General features: G+C 38.6%; 1 protein-coding gene across 1 annotated transcript; it reads right to left on the bottom strand.

Moving 5' to 3' along the window:
- Positions 1–244: 244 nt before the first annotated feature.
- On the bottom strand, positions 245–16978 carry LOC137258755 (translin-associated factor X-interacting protein 1-like). The gene is made up of 15 exons (XM_067796444.1): positions 16802–16978; positions 15336–15450; positions 13873–14118; positions 13297–13431; positions 12543–12612; positions 11662–11938; positions 10722–10833; positions 9617–9678; positions 9191–9280; positions 8644–8806; positions 8061–8189; positions 5321–5491; positions 4202–4444; positions 3716–3822; positions 245–2542 (listed from the first exon to the last, which is right to left on the bottom strand). The coding sequence occupies exons 1-15, from the start codon at positions 16846–16848 to the stop codon at positions 2344–2346; spliced, it is 2166 nt and encodes a 721-aa protein (XP_067652545.1). The 5' UTR covers positions 16849–16978; the 3' UTR covers positions 245–2343.

The raw sequence follows: 16978 nt of genomic DNA, 5'->3' as shown, positions 1-16978 counted from the left end.
AACAACTTCTGTGTACTTGAAAATTGGGAGAGTTCTACGGCTAGAATTTCCTTATTATTAATATTAATATGAGCGACATTTCGGTGTAGCTACTAACACAGTTACCAAGCAAATGAGCTAGTGAGCTACACTGAAACACTTCTCACATTAATAACAAGGAAACTGTTGTGTCTGTTGTTCATCACACCAACTTCTAAATGCCACTCAGAGAAGTTCTCTGTACTTCAAGAAAGCACCTGTCACATTTATTCATACCAACTTTATTTTCCAGTACACAGATTACAGCATACATACACATATTTACAACACCAAGAAAGGTTATAAAATAGATAATTTAAAGGACAAAGATATAATACTTCTGTCAGTAGGTCCCAGCTTTACAACAGTTGTCTCGTTGAGGTGCCAATCTTTAATGCGGACACATCTTGTCAGGGAAGACTAAACAATGTTTCCATTAGAAATGAATTCATGTGGTTTGGTGTTTTTGTTTTGCATGGTATTTTTGGCAATTATACAGTTATTTTGTACATCAGTTCAACACATATGACATACCATCATCATCCCAAGTACGTTCTTATTTCAATCAGGTAGAGTGAGTGACTTTAGTTTTACAAGGCATTTTGTAATATTCCAAGATTATCACTGTAGGTGACACCAGAAATGGGCGTGACACATTTTGCCCACATGGGGAATCAAACCCAAGTCTTTGGCGTGATGAGCTTTTACCACTAGGCTACTCCACCATCCACCAGTTAGGTAGCTATTGTGCATGTCAAATTGTATTTAAACACTACATTCTGACATTCAAACAGTGAAGTGTGACCTCTACATGTACTAAAACCACGCTGACCAATGAACACAAGGATTCCACAAATATACAACAGAAAGTTATTGTACAGTGTGCTATAGGATTACATAAACTGAGGGGCAAAAGAAAGTATACCAAAAAAGTATCGATGTAAATGGAAATTAAAGAAATGTTGTGAAATTTGTTATGTAAATTATTGAGCATGATATCTGCTCAAAGAAAACTAGGAAATATTTAGATAGTCATCTCACACCTACCAGCTTTGAAATGCTGTTACTTTGTGAAATTTATAATTTTCAAAGGTAAAAAGATACCCATCAGCAGTTGCATGCAATGTTGAAAATATTTTTCTTTTTTAAGAGTTATCAAAAGTTCAAAAGTCAATTATATTACAAAAAAAATACTTTGAGTGCAAAGTAATTGTTAGCACAGTTCCTATTCTGGATGTGATATGACTAATTAAGATATTGTCAATTTCTTTTTAAACTCACCAGGTACAGTATCATTTGCCCCTCAGTTCATCTTCTATTGTATCAGAACTTTATCATCTGAACCATTATCACAACAGACTTTGGTAAAGAATAAAACCATACATGTAGAACAATTACACATTTATAAGACACAAGACAGAAAATGAATATCTCTTTTAATAGAATAATATATATATATATATACAAGTTGGCGACATACTTCTTTGGCAGTATTATGACATCAGGGGAAGGCATTAGAATGTAACTTTGGTGGATAACTTAAAATATACCAAACACACCTCTCTGGTGATGCTAACTGGAGAGTGATATTGAAACAGACACAAGACAAAATGTCAGAATAATTATCTTTGGTGAGAGATAAATAATGTTATCACACATCACTGTAATGAGTTTTTGGTTCTCCAATACATAATTTATAATCCATGCAAAAAAGTTTGCAATATTTATTTAATGGAAGAGGATTATTGTAAAGTCACTTAAAATACATTAAAATCTTCTTGACAAACTGAGCTTTCCGTTCCCTATAGAGTTCAACATATTAAGCAAAAAATATAAGTACAGTATAATCACATCATTGACTTGTCATTGAGTATATATGGTGTTTGGAATCTGGAAAAAAATTTGACCACATATACTTCAATTTTACATTTTTGTCTGAAGGCACAATAAGAAAAACATCACCTGAAAAGAGTGCAGTTGCAGATAAAAACATCCTCATCAATTTCTGTAAAATTATTTCAGCTGACATCTTAAAGTATAGTATCTTTTATCAAAACAGCATGAGCTGGGAAATACTGAAATGGTTTAGAATGGATCTCATATATCAAGCTCGCATTACTTGATTTAATATGACAGAGAATATTTTATATAACTGTGTATTCAATCACAACTCACAGCCTCAGGTTGAGACATGTTCAGTTAATTAATTATGGCTTCTGATGCTAATGTTGAAGGATGGTTCGAAGTGAAAGGGGCAGAGATGAAAGGGCACCTTGGGACAAAAACAACAGAACATTCTTAAACATCTTGCAGGGATTTGGTTTGTTATATCTTCTGACCAACCCTAAACACATTGCCATTCTCCAGCCTCTGCAGGATGGCGGCTTGTTCCAGTGGGTTGCAGTCATAAACAGTTTCTGCCGGAACACGAAATGCCCATGCTAGGTAGGAGTCCATCTGCTGACTAGTGATCTCAGGGTCAGCGAGGCTCAGGGCTCTCTTGAGGTCATCAGGGCTCACAGGGCTGAAACACATAATGTATGGTTAATAAGATGTTAATGGTTTGTGTACACATAGTTCTGACAGATGCTACACTGGATACTGATGCTATCTCCCTAAGCTTTTTAATACTGAGCATTGGAACAGTGCATTTTGTTGGTTCTTTTGACATTCTGGTTTAGCTGATTCCTATCTTGAATCTTCCACTGTATGAGTGAGTGAGTGAGCTTATTTTTATGCCACACTCAGCAATATTCCAGCAATATGGCAGTTGTCTGTAAATAAATGAGTCTGGTCCAGACAATCCAGTGATCAACAGCATGAGCATCAATTTATGCAGTTGGGATCCGATAACGTGTCAACCAAGTCAGCAAGTATGACTACCAAATAAAATGGTAAGTAACTAACTTTGACCAGACAGTTCAGAATTTTTTCTATTTCTATATAATGTTGATTTGCCAGTATCCTAGTTTTGACATGGTGAAAGATTTAACATAAGGAAGGTCAAGGTTATACAAGTATCAAACATTTACTCTGGTGCCACCCACTTGGTAGTCTACTGATGACATTTTTAAGGACCATATCCATTTTCATACATATGACTGATCTGCATTAGCTCCAGAGAAAGCTGTATATGTACAATCATTAGAACAGCCCATGATGGCTACCATCATCCTTCCACACTATATCTTTGTTGTCTGCAATATTCCAGCTATATGAAAACAGTCTGCACAAAAAAAGTGTGGAACACACAATCCAGTGATTAATATCATAAGCAATAACCATGCTGGGTACCCATGAAGGTCCCGGGGTAGAATAGGCCTTCAGCAACCCATGCTTGCCATAAAAGGCGACAATGCTTGTCGAAAGAGGCGACTAACGGGATCGGGTGGTCAGACTTGCTGACTTGGTTGACACAATTGTCATCGGTTCCCAATTGCGCAGATCGATGCTCATGTTGTTGGTCACTGGATTGTCTGGTCCAGACTCGACTACTTACAGACCGCCGCCATATATCTGGAATATTGCTGAGTGCAGCGTAAAACTAAAGTCACTCACTCACTCACTCCATGCTGGTTATGCTGAAACATTTTCAGTCTTAGTCATCCAGTGTGACCAACAGAGTTACCTGCCCTTTACAACACATGGTTACAATACATTAACACCTAATGTTACAGGTGTATATATTTCCACCTACTCTGTGTCTTCCAGCTTGACTTTGATGTCTTCTATATAAGCTTTCCGTTCATCTTTCAGCCATTTCTTAACTGAATCTAAGAACGGACCAGTTCTACCTTCGTCATCCTGCAAAGTAACAAACACAGTAAAATCATCCTCTGGAAGAAATATTCAGCTACGTGATAACACTAAACCTGAAACACATATCAGGTATAAGGGGGAAAATCTGATTTTATCAGTAATTTTTTTCAAGGGACATTATCATTTCCTGGTTAGCATTTTTGAGAGGATAAATGATAAAAAATGTATTCATTTGGCTAATTTATGGATCAACATGCATATCTATCATTAAGCAAGTCATTGATGACGATTGGGGATCTGGACCAGTTGGGTATTGTACATGTATCTGAGGGTTACAGACAGAAACCAATTTTAGTTTGTGGCTAAGGTGACAGACAGATACACAATTCATCATTCTCAGCTGTCTTATTTATAATGTACTGACCTCCATAAAGAGATTCTTATACTCAACATCCGGAGATTCCTTGGCATCAAGCTCAACCTCAGCTGCCTGGATCATGGCCTGCAAGGCTTCTTCTTCTATGCCGGAGAAGAACTCCTGCAGCCCTGCCCTGAAGTCCTCCCTGGACAACTGGCCCTGGTTGCCCTGCTCTGAGTCCATCTTGGTGAGGGCGGTGATCAGCTTCTGGATGATGAGCAGCTGCTTGTGGTGGACCTCCTCATCAATCTGGCAAACAGTTACATGTCATCAGTGTTGCTGTGGAATTATCCTTATTTTCTAGACCTGACACCGGAGTAATAATTACAGCCTGTCGGTTTTATTAACGCTGCACTCAGCAATGTGCTAGCTACATGGCAAGCTGTGAAAAATCAAGCCTGGACCATACAATACAGTGATCAACAGCATGAACATCCTATTACGCCATAGGAATATAATGACGTGTCAAACAAGTCTGAAACCTGATCTCCTGATCCTGTTGGTCACCTCATACGAGAAGCATGGGTTGCTGGGGATCAAATTCTGATCCATATCTTCACAGACTGTAATAATTATCAGTACATCATAGTAATTATATTTGATTGAGTACACCCAGAATGCTAGTAGAATGAGTACGTTTGGTTTAAAAGTACTTTGAACAATGGACTGCCTCCATGGTGTAATAGTTAGAGTGTCCGCCCTGCGAGTGGAAGTCACAGGTTCGAACCCAGGACGTCATGCCAAAAGACGTTAAAATGTGGTACTTGTTGGTCCCTGCCTGGCGCTTGGCATTAATGGATACAACAAGGACTGGTCGTGTATAGTCAGTGTAATGTGTCCTTGTCGGGTATTCATGCTTATTCAGTCTCTACCACATGCATGCAAGATTGGAGTCAAAACTACATTCCAGCTGTGTGGAAATATTTTAAATAGGTATTCAAATACCAAACTGAAATGGTGATAATGGTTATTGAAAATCAGAACTAAAGGTGTCAGATTCAATTTTCGATGAATCAAATGAACCGTTGCAACCCTGCTGATTAGGATCCAAAGCATGCAACATTCCCATGTCTGTGGACCAACAATGAACCATCCTCACTACTGCAGGAATTTTGCATGACTTACCTCCCCTGAGAGCACTCCCCAGAAGAGTCCAATGTTGTCATCATTAGCATAGCGCTGCAGAGCGTCGTGCAGGTTGTAGCCCCACTCCATCACCATGGTATCCAGGGAGAAGCGGCGCTGAAGGTACATGTGCAGGAAGTCTGCCATGTTCTCACGCTTCCCATCCGTTTTCTGGGGAATATCATGACAAAAGATAAGCATGGTACCACAACCTGAATACCTAATCCTAAATTAAGACAGGTTTTGAAAAACTGTTGAAGAGCACTATCAACAGTGAGTGAAGTGAGTATGGTTTTAGCAATATTCCAGCAATAGCACAGTGAGAGACACCAGAAATGGGCTTCATACTTTATACCCATGTGGGGAATCAAACCTGGTTCCTCGGACTGACAAGCAAATGCTTTAAGCACTAGACTACCTCCCCACCCTGACAGTCAAAAGGTATTCTCTATGCTCCATAAGTGACATAGTTTTCTTTGTTAAAGGTGGTTTACTGTGTACATCACATTGGTTGTGACAAAAGTAGTACTCCCTCTCAATGTAGTTCTCTCATGTTCCCATCAGCCATCTGCACATGATGACTTCCTCAACATGACTGACTATTAGTAACATAGCAACATGACTGACTATTCGTAACATGACTGACCATTAGTAACATAGCAACATGACTGACTATTAGTAACATAGCAACATGACTGACTGTTAGTAACATGACTGACCATTAGTAACATAGCAACATGACTGACTATTAGTAACATAGCAACATGACTGACTATTAGTAACATAGCAACATGACTGACAATTAGTAACATAGCAACATGACTGACTATTCATAACATGACTGACCATTAGTAACATAGCAACATGATTGACTATTCGTAACATGACTGACTATTAGTAACATAGCAACATGACTGACTATTAGTAACATAGCAACATGACTGACTATTTGTAACATGACTGACCATTAGTAACATAGCAACATGATTGACTATTCGTAACATGACTGACTATTAGTAACATAGCAACATGACTGACTATTAGTAACATAGCAACATGACTGACAATTAGTAACATAGCAACATGACTGACTATTTGTAACATGACTGACCATTAGTAACATAGCAACATGATTGACTATTCGTAACATGACTGACCATTAGTAACATAGCAACACGACTACTAGTAACATAGCAATATGACTGACAATTAGTAATATAGCAACATGACTGACTGTTAGTAACATGACTGACCATTAGTAACATAGCAACATGACTGACTATTCGTAACATGACTGACTGTTAGTAACATGACTGACTATTAGTAACATAGCCACATGACTGATGATTAGTAACATAGCCACATGACTGACCATTAGTAACATGACTTACTATTAGTAGCATAGCCACATGACTGACTATTAGTAACATGACTGACTATTAGTTACACAGCCACATGACTATTAGTAACATGACTGACTATTAGTAACATGACTGACTATTAGTAACACAGCAACATGACTGACTATTAGTAACATAGCCACATGACTATTAGTAACATGACTGACTATTAGTAACATGACTGACTATTAGTAACACAGCAACATGACTAACTATTAGTAACATGAATGACTATTAGTAACATGAATGACTATTAGTAGCATAGCCACATGACTGACGATTAATAACATAGCCACATGACTGACCATTAGTAACATGACTTACTATTAGTAGCATAGCAACATGACTGACTATTAGTAACATGACTGACCATTAGTAACATGACTGACTATTAGTAACATAGCCACATGAGTGACTATTAGTAACATAGCAACATGACTGACCATTAGTAACACAGCAACATGACTGACTATTAGTAACATGACTGACCATTAGTAACATAGCCACATGACTGACCATTAGTAACACAGCAGCATGACTGACTATTAGTAACATGACTATTAGTAACATGACTGACTATTAGTAGCATAGCAACATGACTGACTATTAGTAACATAGCAACATGACTGACTATTAGTAACATGACTGACTATTAGTAACATGACTGACCATTAGTAACATAGCAACATGACTATTAGTTACATTGCAACATGACTGACTATTAGTAACATAGCAACATGACTGACTATTAGTAACATGACTGACCATTAGTAACATAGCAACATGACTGACTATTAGTAACATGACTGACCATTAGTAACATGAATGACTATTAGTAACATAGCCACATGACTGACCATTAGTAACATAGCCACATGACTGACTATTAGTAACATAGCCACATGACTGACTATTAGTAACATGACTGACTATTAGTAAGACAGCATACTACAGAGTAGAATATAGTTTCAAGATCACTTTTATAGATTCCAAAGTCAAAACATGAGTGCATGAAACATTACATGAAGCCATTTACAGGTAGATTTGAGATCACATAAAAATACAAACCATCACTGAACAAGATTTTGTTCAGAAATAATTAACATTCATTTTGTGTTATTTTGCTCCAGCTGCTGACATGACTACTCTGATAGTGTACAGTTCTATGACTAGTTTTAAGTCAATTTTCGAACTTCTGCTAGTTATTATGCTGTCCCTTGTTGACGATTTTCAAAAACAGTTCCACTGTACACATTGTCTCAGTGACACTAAGGCTGAAATATTGCCAAAATGACTTTAAATTTCACTCCCTCACTCACTCCAACTGTCAAACCACTCACTTGGGCATCATGGGCGCCCTTTTCCCGCCAGATATCCTTGATGAGGAGTGAGCAGTCTCTCTTGCCCAGGCGCCTGTTTCGGACCTGACCCTCAGATTTCAGATAGGCAGGCACATCCTCACCACTGCCCTGAAAGAAGATACAGTTACAGTGAAACACATTTGACTAATATAAGATTGGAGTCTTATGCAATGTGTGATTATTTGTAGCTCTGTCAAATACTTGAGAGCCAAGAAAACACACTGTAAGGTAACCAATATGAATAGAGTGAATGTTGTGTGATGCTACACTCATAAATATTCCAGTGACCAGTACGGAGATCTGTAAGTAGGTGTTTTGACCACTCAAACCAGTGGTTGATATTATAAGCACGGGCCCATGATGACTTCAGTCAGTCAAGTCACCACCAGATCCTGTTCATGACTGATTAAGACTAACATTTCAAACAATGGTTAACAAGGAGCCACTTTTGACTTGATGCATCACCTAGTATGTTTTGTAACATATTTTCCATTAAATCTTTCCCTACATATTCACACTGTATTGTAAGAAGACTGTTGTTCATCTTGTGAAATCATCTCACCTTAGGATCAAAGTAGTCTGCCCCAGCAGAGTCGACAAGTCCACCTGACCCAATCTCAGTGAGTAGCACATCCACCAGCTCATTGCTCCTCTTGCCCTCTGCCATCTCCTTCCACCGCGCCAGGCCTCCATTGATGTGGTCAGCACACCGGTCCCAGTCGGGCCTGAAACAATATAGACGTCCTGTCTAGTGAAAGAGTCAGTCAGGACCGACACCTCAGTTGGTGTCTTTTTGTGTGGAAACAGTGTGTTGATGTCTGTAGTTGTGTTAAAGTCTGTGTTGATGTGACTGAGTTTGGTCCTACACCACTAATGTAGCAATACTCAGCCAATATCACAGCAGGGGACCCAAGAGATAGGTCTCACTCACTGTACCTGGGATCTGAACCTGGGTGTTCGTCACTAGGGTACCCCACCCCACTGTGTGTTGATGTGAATGCATGAAGGAGTGCTGATGTTTGTGTTGGTATGAAGATAGTGCCAATGTTTAAGTCTGCGTCATGGCAATGTGTTGATATCAGCTGATGCTGTAAAATTGTCATACTCACCTTGGTGTGGAACTCCTCTTGAGAGTCTCCAGCTCCAGGTAAAAATCATCTCTCTGCTGTGTCACCTGCTTCTGTACATCAAGCAGAGCTCTGGAAACATACAATGCCGATAAGTTATGTACTTATGAGACCACAGTGGTTCCCATGAAAGACTTGAAACACAAAAAAACCTGTCTACACAGCGTCTTTTTAAGTCATCACGTGTTATTCAAATATAAGAATTTGTTATATTTTCCATGATGACAGCGTCAAATTCTATGTCTCTTCATTATCACTGATTGAGTTAATGCTGTCTAACATCAGGAGTTTCACTATACCATGACAGCATGCGATAATAACCACTTGTGAGTAGGTTGTCTACTGTAGTTAATTTCCTCTTTCCTCTCATAGTATGTCATCAGTGAATTTATTCAAGTTATTGCTTACTCATGCTCAGCCTGTAGTTTCATGAAGTCGTTCTTTGAGACTTGACTCTCCTCCTCTAGTTTCTGGAACCAAGTGACATATGATGATAAGTGTGACATGGTGTGGTGACAAATGTGACATGGTGTGGTGACAAATGTGGGATGGTGTGGTGACAAATGTGGCAGTGGGGAGACATATGTTACACAATAGGGTGACAAATGTAACAATGTGGTGACAAATGTGAGAACTGTGACATGGCACCGTGAAAATGTGACACGGTTACAAACGTGGCATGGTGTGGTGACAGATATAATATGGTGTGCTGACAAATGTGAGACAGTGTGGTGACAAAAGTGACATGGTGTGATGAGAAATATGATATAGTGTGGTGACAAAAGTGACAGTGTGGTGACAAATGTGACATGTTGTAGTGACAAATGTAACATGGCGTGAAGACAAATGTGACACAGGTGTGGTGGCAAATGTGACATACTATGGTATCAACTGTGGTGACAAATATGACATGGTTGCAAATGTGACAGAGTGGAGACAAATGTGACACAGGTGTGGTGGCAAATGTGACATACTACAGTAACAACTGTGGTGACAAATATGACAAGTTGGCAAATGTGACAGTGTGAAAACAAATGTGAGATGGTGTGGTGACAAATGTGACATTAGTGTGATGACAAATGTAATATGGTGTTGTGACAAAAATGACATGAGTAAGTGACAAATGTGACATAGTTACAGTATTTCAGCCTTGTATTGAATAAACCAAGTTATCCATGCATTATACATAAACACAGATCATAAAAAAATGCTGAAAAAGGATAACCATAACAACTATAATATCACAGATATAAATAAAAGCATTTTATTAGTTTATATAATATACATAAACAGGTTATAGATTTCAACCAACTGAAGGATGAGCCTCATACTAAGGACCGTGTATGGAACAGATGGGACGGTTGTGACATTCATGACTGTGTGGTGTGGCTGTGACAGAATACTTCATAGTCAGGTCAACAATTATGAATTTATCTCACAACATATTTCTCATCTAAAGGTTCTTTTCACCAAGTACAATGTTTATTCTATCCCTGGCAGTGTAGTATCATACCTTATACTTGGCTTCTAATGCCTCGAAGTCTCGTCTGGGAATAACATCCCCATAGTTAGCTATCATCTCATTCAGTCGCTGTGTGGCATTTTTCTCATCCTCACGTGCCTTCCTGTAACCAGCAGCATGAGAAACACATGTAATACAGACAGTATGATACAATCTCAGGGTTCTGAAGGTCATCTGATTCAGAAATTTTCATTTATGCTTGAACATCAGCAAATCTCTTTACCTTCAATAAGCAGATGCAGAATTGAACATTCAGACATGTAGACAAGTCACAAGCCCAGATAATCATATCTCACGTCAGCAAAATACTGACTGTGACAGGGTCAAGATCAATATGATCATTGTGTCAGTCATAAATATCCTGTAACACCTCAGTGTTGATTTAAGCATGATAAGTTCAAGATAAGAACAAATTTTGTGTCAGTGCTGTTAAACCTATCTCACCTCTCACCTCTCAAGTTCTATCTCAGTTGCGATTGGGATCAGATAAGATTATGATCCTTGTGTTAATCCTATCTCACCTCCTAAGTCCTATCTCAGTTGTGATTGGGATCAGATAAGAATATGATCCTTGTGTTAATCCTATCTCACCTAAGTGCTATTCAAAATCTGATATGGTTCATATAAGAATGTGATCCTATATTTAATCCTGTCTGACTTAAGTGCTTTCAAGTGTGTTGGTGTTGAGATAGGACCATGATCCTTGTGTTAATCCTATCTCACGTAAGTGCTATTTTAAGTGTGATGGGGGTCCAGATAACAATATGATCCTTGTCTTAACCCTATGTCACTTAGGTGATTTTTTAAAAATGTGATGGGGTCCAGATAAGAATAAGATCCTAGATTTAAATAATTCTATCTCATCAAAGTTTTATTTCAAGTGTGATCAGGTCCAGACAAGAATATGATCATAGATTTAATTCTATCTCACCTAAGTGCTATTTTTAGTGTGATGGGGTCTTCCTGGGCCTCCTGTGCATCCTGCAGACTCTGTTTGGACACAAGGTAGTCCTCCTGCTGATAACGGAGATCGTTGATGTCGGACACAAGCAGTTTCCGAGCATCAAACTCATCCCGATATTTGCGGTACTCCTCATGCAGTTTCTCCTGTAGTCGGATCACCTGCTCCTCCAGGTCTTTCTGCTGATTCCTCATGGAGGAGATCTGCATCTGAAGCCCTTTGTTGTCTGCCTTCAGTCGAATAATTTCTGCAAAGATATCGTGTGTAGGTGAGTATGTCCTCAAGTCTTACATCAAGTGGGGTAGCTTAGTGATAAAAAGGTTCGACCCTGGTTCCATTGAACTCATGGGAACAATTACTGTGAAGCTCATTTCTAGTGGCATCTGCTGTAATGTTACTGGCATATTACTAAAAGTGCTGTAAAACCATACTCATACCTTATCCTACATGTGCAGATTGATGCTCATGATGTCAATCACTAGACTGTCTCAACCAGATTCAATAATCTAATAACCGCCATCATACGGCTTGAACGTATGCAACATTAAGAAACAAACAACAAACATCCATGACAAGGTGTTCAGAAACATTAAAATTTAAAATAAATGGATAATGTTTAGGCCTTGTGATGACCTGGTGCTGTGGTGTAGTGCTTTTAAAGCAAAATAACCAGGAATTTGGGATTTGAACCAACAATCATAGAATTCCAGCTTGCCTAAAAGAGAACTGAAACAGCCTGGACAAGCGCGTCACTCCTGCCTCATGTAACACCATCAAATATTGCAAAAAGGCCTAACTTCTAGTGTTTCAAGCAAAATGGTGAAAGTTTTAGACACACAGTGCCATTGTACCTTGTTTTTCTTCCTCACGGAGCGCCATGACTTTCTGGTCACACTGTTCTGAGACTGTCACCAACATTTGCTGAAGGAAAGAATCAGGTTGCTATGATTGAAGACTTACATAATTATAAAGTCACTTCATGAAAGTGACTGTGTACTTAGGGATAGGAATGTTGTTCTTAACTCAGTTAAGGGGTTCACACACATTGTAAACTGGTTCATCCACTTGAAAGTCACACTGTCACAAACACACTGGAGAAAGTAAAAGTCACACTCAAACAAACTCACTGTAACATATTCAGTCACATTGATACAACTTGAGTGGTTGAGTGTCACACTAAAGCAAAGTGAATCAATCACTCTGACACAACCGCAATGGTTCAATTTCAAAATCACATGGACAAAAATCCCTCCAAAGAGGTTAAAAAATGCAGAGACATAACCTAACACAAAATATTTCAAAGCCATGGTGGTTCACACTGATACAGAGACACAAATTCAACCATAGTGGTTCACACTGATACTGAGACACAAATTCAACCAAAGTGGTTCACACTGATACAGAGACAAATTCAACCAAAGTGGTTCACACTGATACTGAGACACAAATTCAACCAAAGTGGTTCACACTGATACAGAGACACAAATTCTACCAAAGTGGTTCACACTGATACTGAGACACAAAATCAACTATAATGGTTCACACTGATACTGAGACATACACTCACTGGAAGTGGTTGATCATAACACAGAGACACAAACTCACCCGAAGTGGTTCCAGCTCCCTGATCTGCTGTCTCTGACTTGCCAGCATCATCTCGTACTCATTCTTGATGGCTGCCAACAGGTGCCGATATGTCTTGAAGTCTTCGATCAGGTACTCAAATACTTCACGATGGGCCTAGGAAATTAAAAGGAAATATGAACTTATAGTATAATCACAGAAATCTTCAGAAACTTCAAAGGATAGAACTTGGGAGTTGTGCAGGCAGAAAGTCTTGAGTCTTACCACAGTGTATCATACAAAGAGGAGAATCTGAAGCATAAACACAAAATGGAACACATATGTATCCACATACAAGCTGCATTTGTTTGATTGTTTGTTTGTTTGTTTAATGCCACACTCATCAATATTCCAACTACATGGCAGCGGTCTGCAAATAATCAATCCAGTCAATGACTTCATGAGTATTGATCTTCACAGTTGGGATATGAGGACATGAGTCAACCATTCAACCCCATTAGTCACCTCTTGACAACCATGGGTTGCTGATGACCAGTTCTAACCTGGAACTTGTTGTGTGTAAGTGAGCAAACTCAGGATTACTAAGGTTGTATTTACCTGGAGCCTCAGTTCACTTGGTATGACTTCTGTGACTCCAAGAGCTCTCAGCTCCTTCTTGAGGAAGTTCTCCAGCTGTTCCAGGAATCTGGGTTTAGGGATCATCCTGGGTTTGCCGCTTTCATCCTCGCTTATCATGACCAGGCTCTTGTTCTTGGACAACATGGCTGATGTTGCACCCAGTGTCTGACCACTGGCATGTGCTGGCCATGTGTCCAGCTCTCCTGCTTTGGTGTCCACATAAGGCTGGAATGGATGAGACATGATGATAACGGGCTTCAACAAGTACTTCAAAGGAATTACATTGATCTGGTTTCAGGTAAAATGGTCATGAGAAATTACTTGATTACTTCGAACTGACAACCCGGAAGCTGATATTATGAGCTGCATGGATTGGTTATGGAGGTTTAAAGTATCGGGCTGGTGGGGTAGCCCAGTGGTTAAGTGCCAAAGACGGGGGTTCTATTCCCCACGTGTACAATGTTTGAAGCCTATTTCTTGTGTCCCCTGTCATGACTACTGAAATAATGCTAAAAATGATGTAATTTTAATCCAACTCACTCAAAGCGTATCACAAAAATTCTATGATGTATTTCTATGCATATCACAGTATGTTGCATAATTCTGTGTTTTGAATTTAGAATGCATAAATAGAACCAAACAAAATGCTGGCAGAGATGACCAATCATGCCGCCATCTTTGGGACTCATATGCTACATAAAAATGCACAAGCACTGGAGGGAGGTAACAAAAAATTTGCTTCCTCTATTTGCCAACTAGCATTTTCGAATTACATTGATATTACAATACTTAGCTTCACCCTTAATGAGCAGCATACCACATCATCAAGGTATTTGAAATTCAGGGGGCCTGGGGGCCTCAATATGTTCTTGAATCTAAGTTACCACTTAAATATGTAAGTTTACAAAATAAAGGCAGTAACAAAAAATCTGAACAATAAGTAAGTGAGTGAGTTTTGTGTTATGCCACTTTTAGCAATATTCCAGCAATATCACAGCGGGGGGAACCAAAAATGGGCCTCACACATTCTAACCATGTGGGGAATCGAACCCGGGTTTTTTGGCATGATGAGCAAATGCTTTATCTGCTAGGCTACCCCATCATCCGGGGGAGTGAGTGAGTGAGTTTGTGAGCTTTGAACAATAATGCAGTTATATCATGGAATGTCTGTTTGATCTGGTAGGATATAGCTGGAAATGATACATCATAAACAAGTCCAAATAAGACACTGTATATACTGACAACATTGCTACCTGTCCTTCTTTCATTGACATATACACAACAGTGGAAGAGATACAAAATTTGAACATATAACTGACAATCTGTCGCCATCCAAAATTTTACACACACGCTGTACTAGATTCTTCGGAATAACTGCAACAGATAAATTCATCATGCAAATATATGGAAGCATGAAGCCTGCAACGTAAATTGAGACATACCTTAAGTGTATTTGGTAGTGGTAGTGGATATTCCTTGTTCTCTAATTTGTAGCTGGGACCGCCAAACACATCAAAACGGTTGGTGGCTCTTGGTGAGATGCTGGCTATTTTCCCACTGAAAGTTTTGATCGTCTTGTTTGTCAAAGTAATTACGAGCATAGCAGGTAATTTCTGGAAATTTGACTTGCATCAATATGTACCTAAGTTGGTAAACTATCTATCTATATAAGAACTGGACTCGCTAGTTTTATGAAGCATGATAAAAAAGTCATCTGGTTTAGTGAAATCAGACTAAACTGATCCATACACTTTGACACAATAATACTGAAAATTGTGTTCTTATATTTTTTCTAGTGACTAGAGATACTGATTTTTGATACAGCAAGATTGTTAACACAGTCTACAATTATACATCAGCATAACCTTGATTCGTGGATATAATGGTGGAATTGATATTTTAAATGCATGATTTCATGTTGTATATGCATTGATTATTTCCATCATTCATTCAGCACATTGAAAATGCCAAATATTCCACTCGTGAATGAAACATTTGTTTACGGAAGCCATTGGCAATCATCGCCCATTCATGTGCCCACAAAATGTGACGTCACCTTGTTTTGTGGATTACATAGCTGATTACTTCATATCACCATGTATGAATGCCCAATGAAAGCAGATGACAAGAAGTGTGAAGGTTGGAGCTAACGGTCTCTTCTTTACTTGACATTTTGTAAAAATAAAGTTTGGCAATGGTGGTATTAGTGATCTGGGGCTATCTTCTCAATGCTGGAAAAATATATCTAGTGTACTTGCATGTAATGGAGTGATTCAGAACTATTTTATAAGCAAGGGGTGGTACATCAAAACATCAGTCACAACATAATTTACGAGTTGACATGATAATTTCCGTGATCCACGAATCAAAGTTATCCATGAATTTAGGTTATAGCTCTGTAATTACTCTGTATAAAAATTCTGAGGCAAAATTCTGAACATATTTAACTTAGTCCTTCATGATATTGGTGAAACTTGCTTCAACATGTTATTATACAAATCATATAATTTATTGATTGGCCTGTCTCATGATGTATCAAATCTCATTTTTACACTGTGTAGGTAATGAATAATCACCTCTTGGAAAAGAATGTCAGGACCGAACAAGTGGAGCTGCTGGCATCACTTACTGCACATATATACATATATTTTGGATTCGCTATATGAATCCAACGTCATCGCCATGATATATGAATAAACAAAATAAACCAATTAGATGATCACGATGTTGCATATTTTTGCAATTTTATATATAATAGGGTCAGGTTTGTCAATAAAGTACGGGCAGCATCCATACAATGAAATGATATTCACATCTTTCACTATGTAACAGAATATAACTTTCTGCTGGATAACCAAGTATCGCTAACAACAATATATTTCCTTCACTATTTCTTCTGACCACTTACCCCGACAATGGTGGCAGTCTTGCCAAGGCAAGTTTAGTTTCCGCCATCTGAACTAATAAATCGCTAAACCGTGACAGTCATCATTTTGTTCACAAAACACGAAAAGTTTCGTAGGAATCCTACTTCGAAAATCACAACCATCTACGATTGTTACTCGGCGCCATCTTGAATCACCAT

Source organism: Haliotis asinina, chromosome 12, assembly GCF_037392515.1.
Source record: "Haliotis asinina isolate JCU_RB_2024 chromosome 12, JCU_Hal_asi_v2, whole genome shotgun sequence".
NCBI lineage: Eukaryota > Metazoa > Mollusca > Gastropoda > Lepetellida > Haliotidae > Haliotis > Haliotis asinina.
This window is presented reverse-complemented; position numbering and strand designations above follow the sequence as displayed.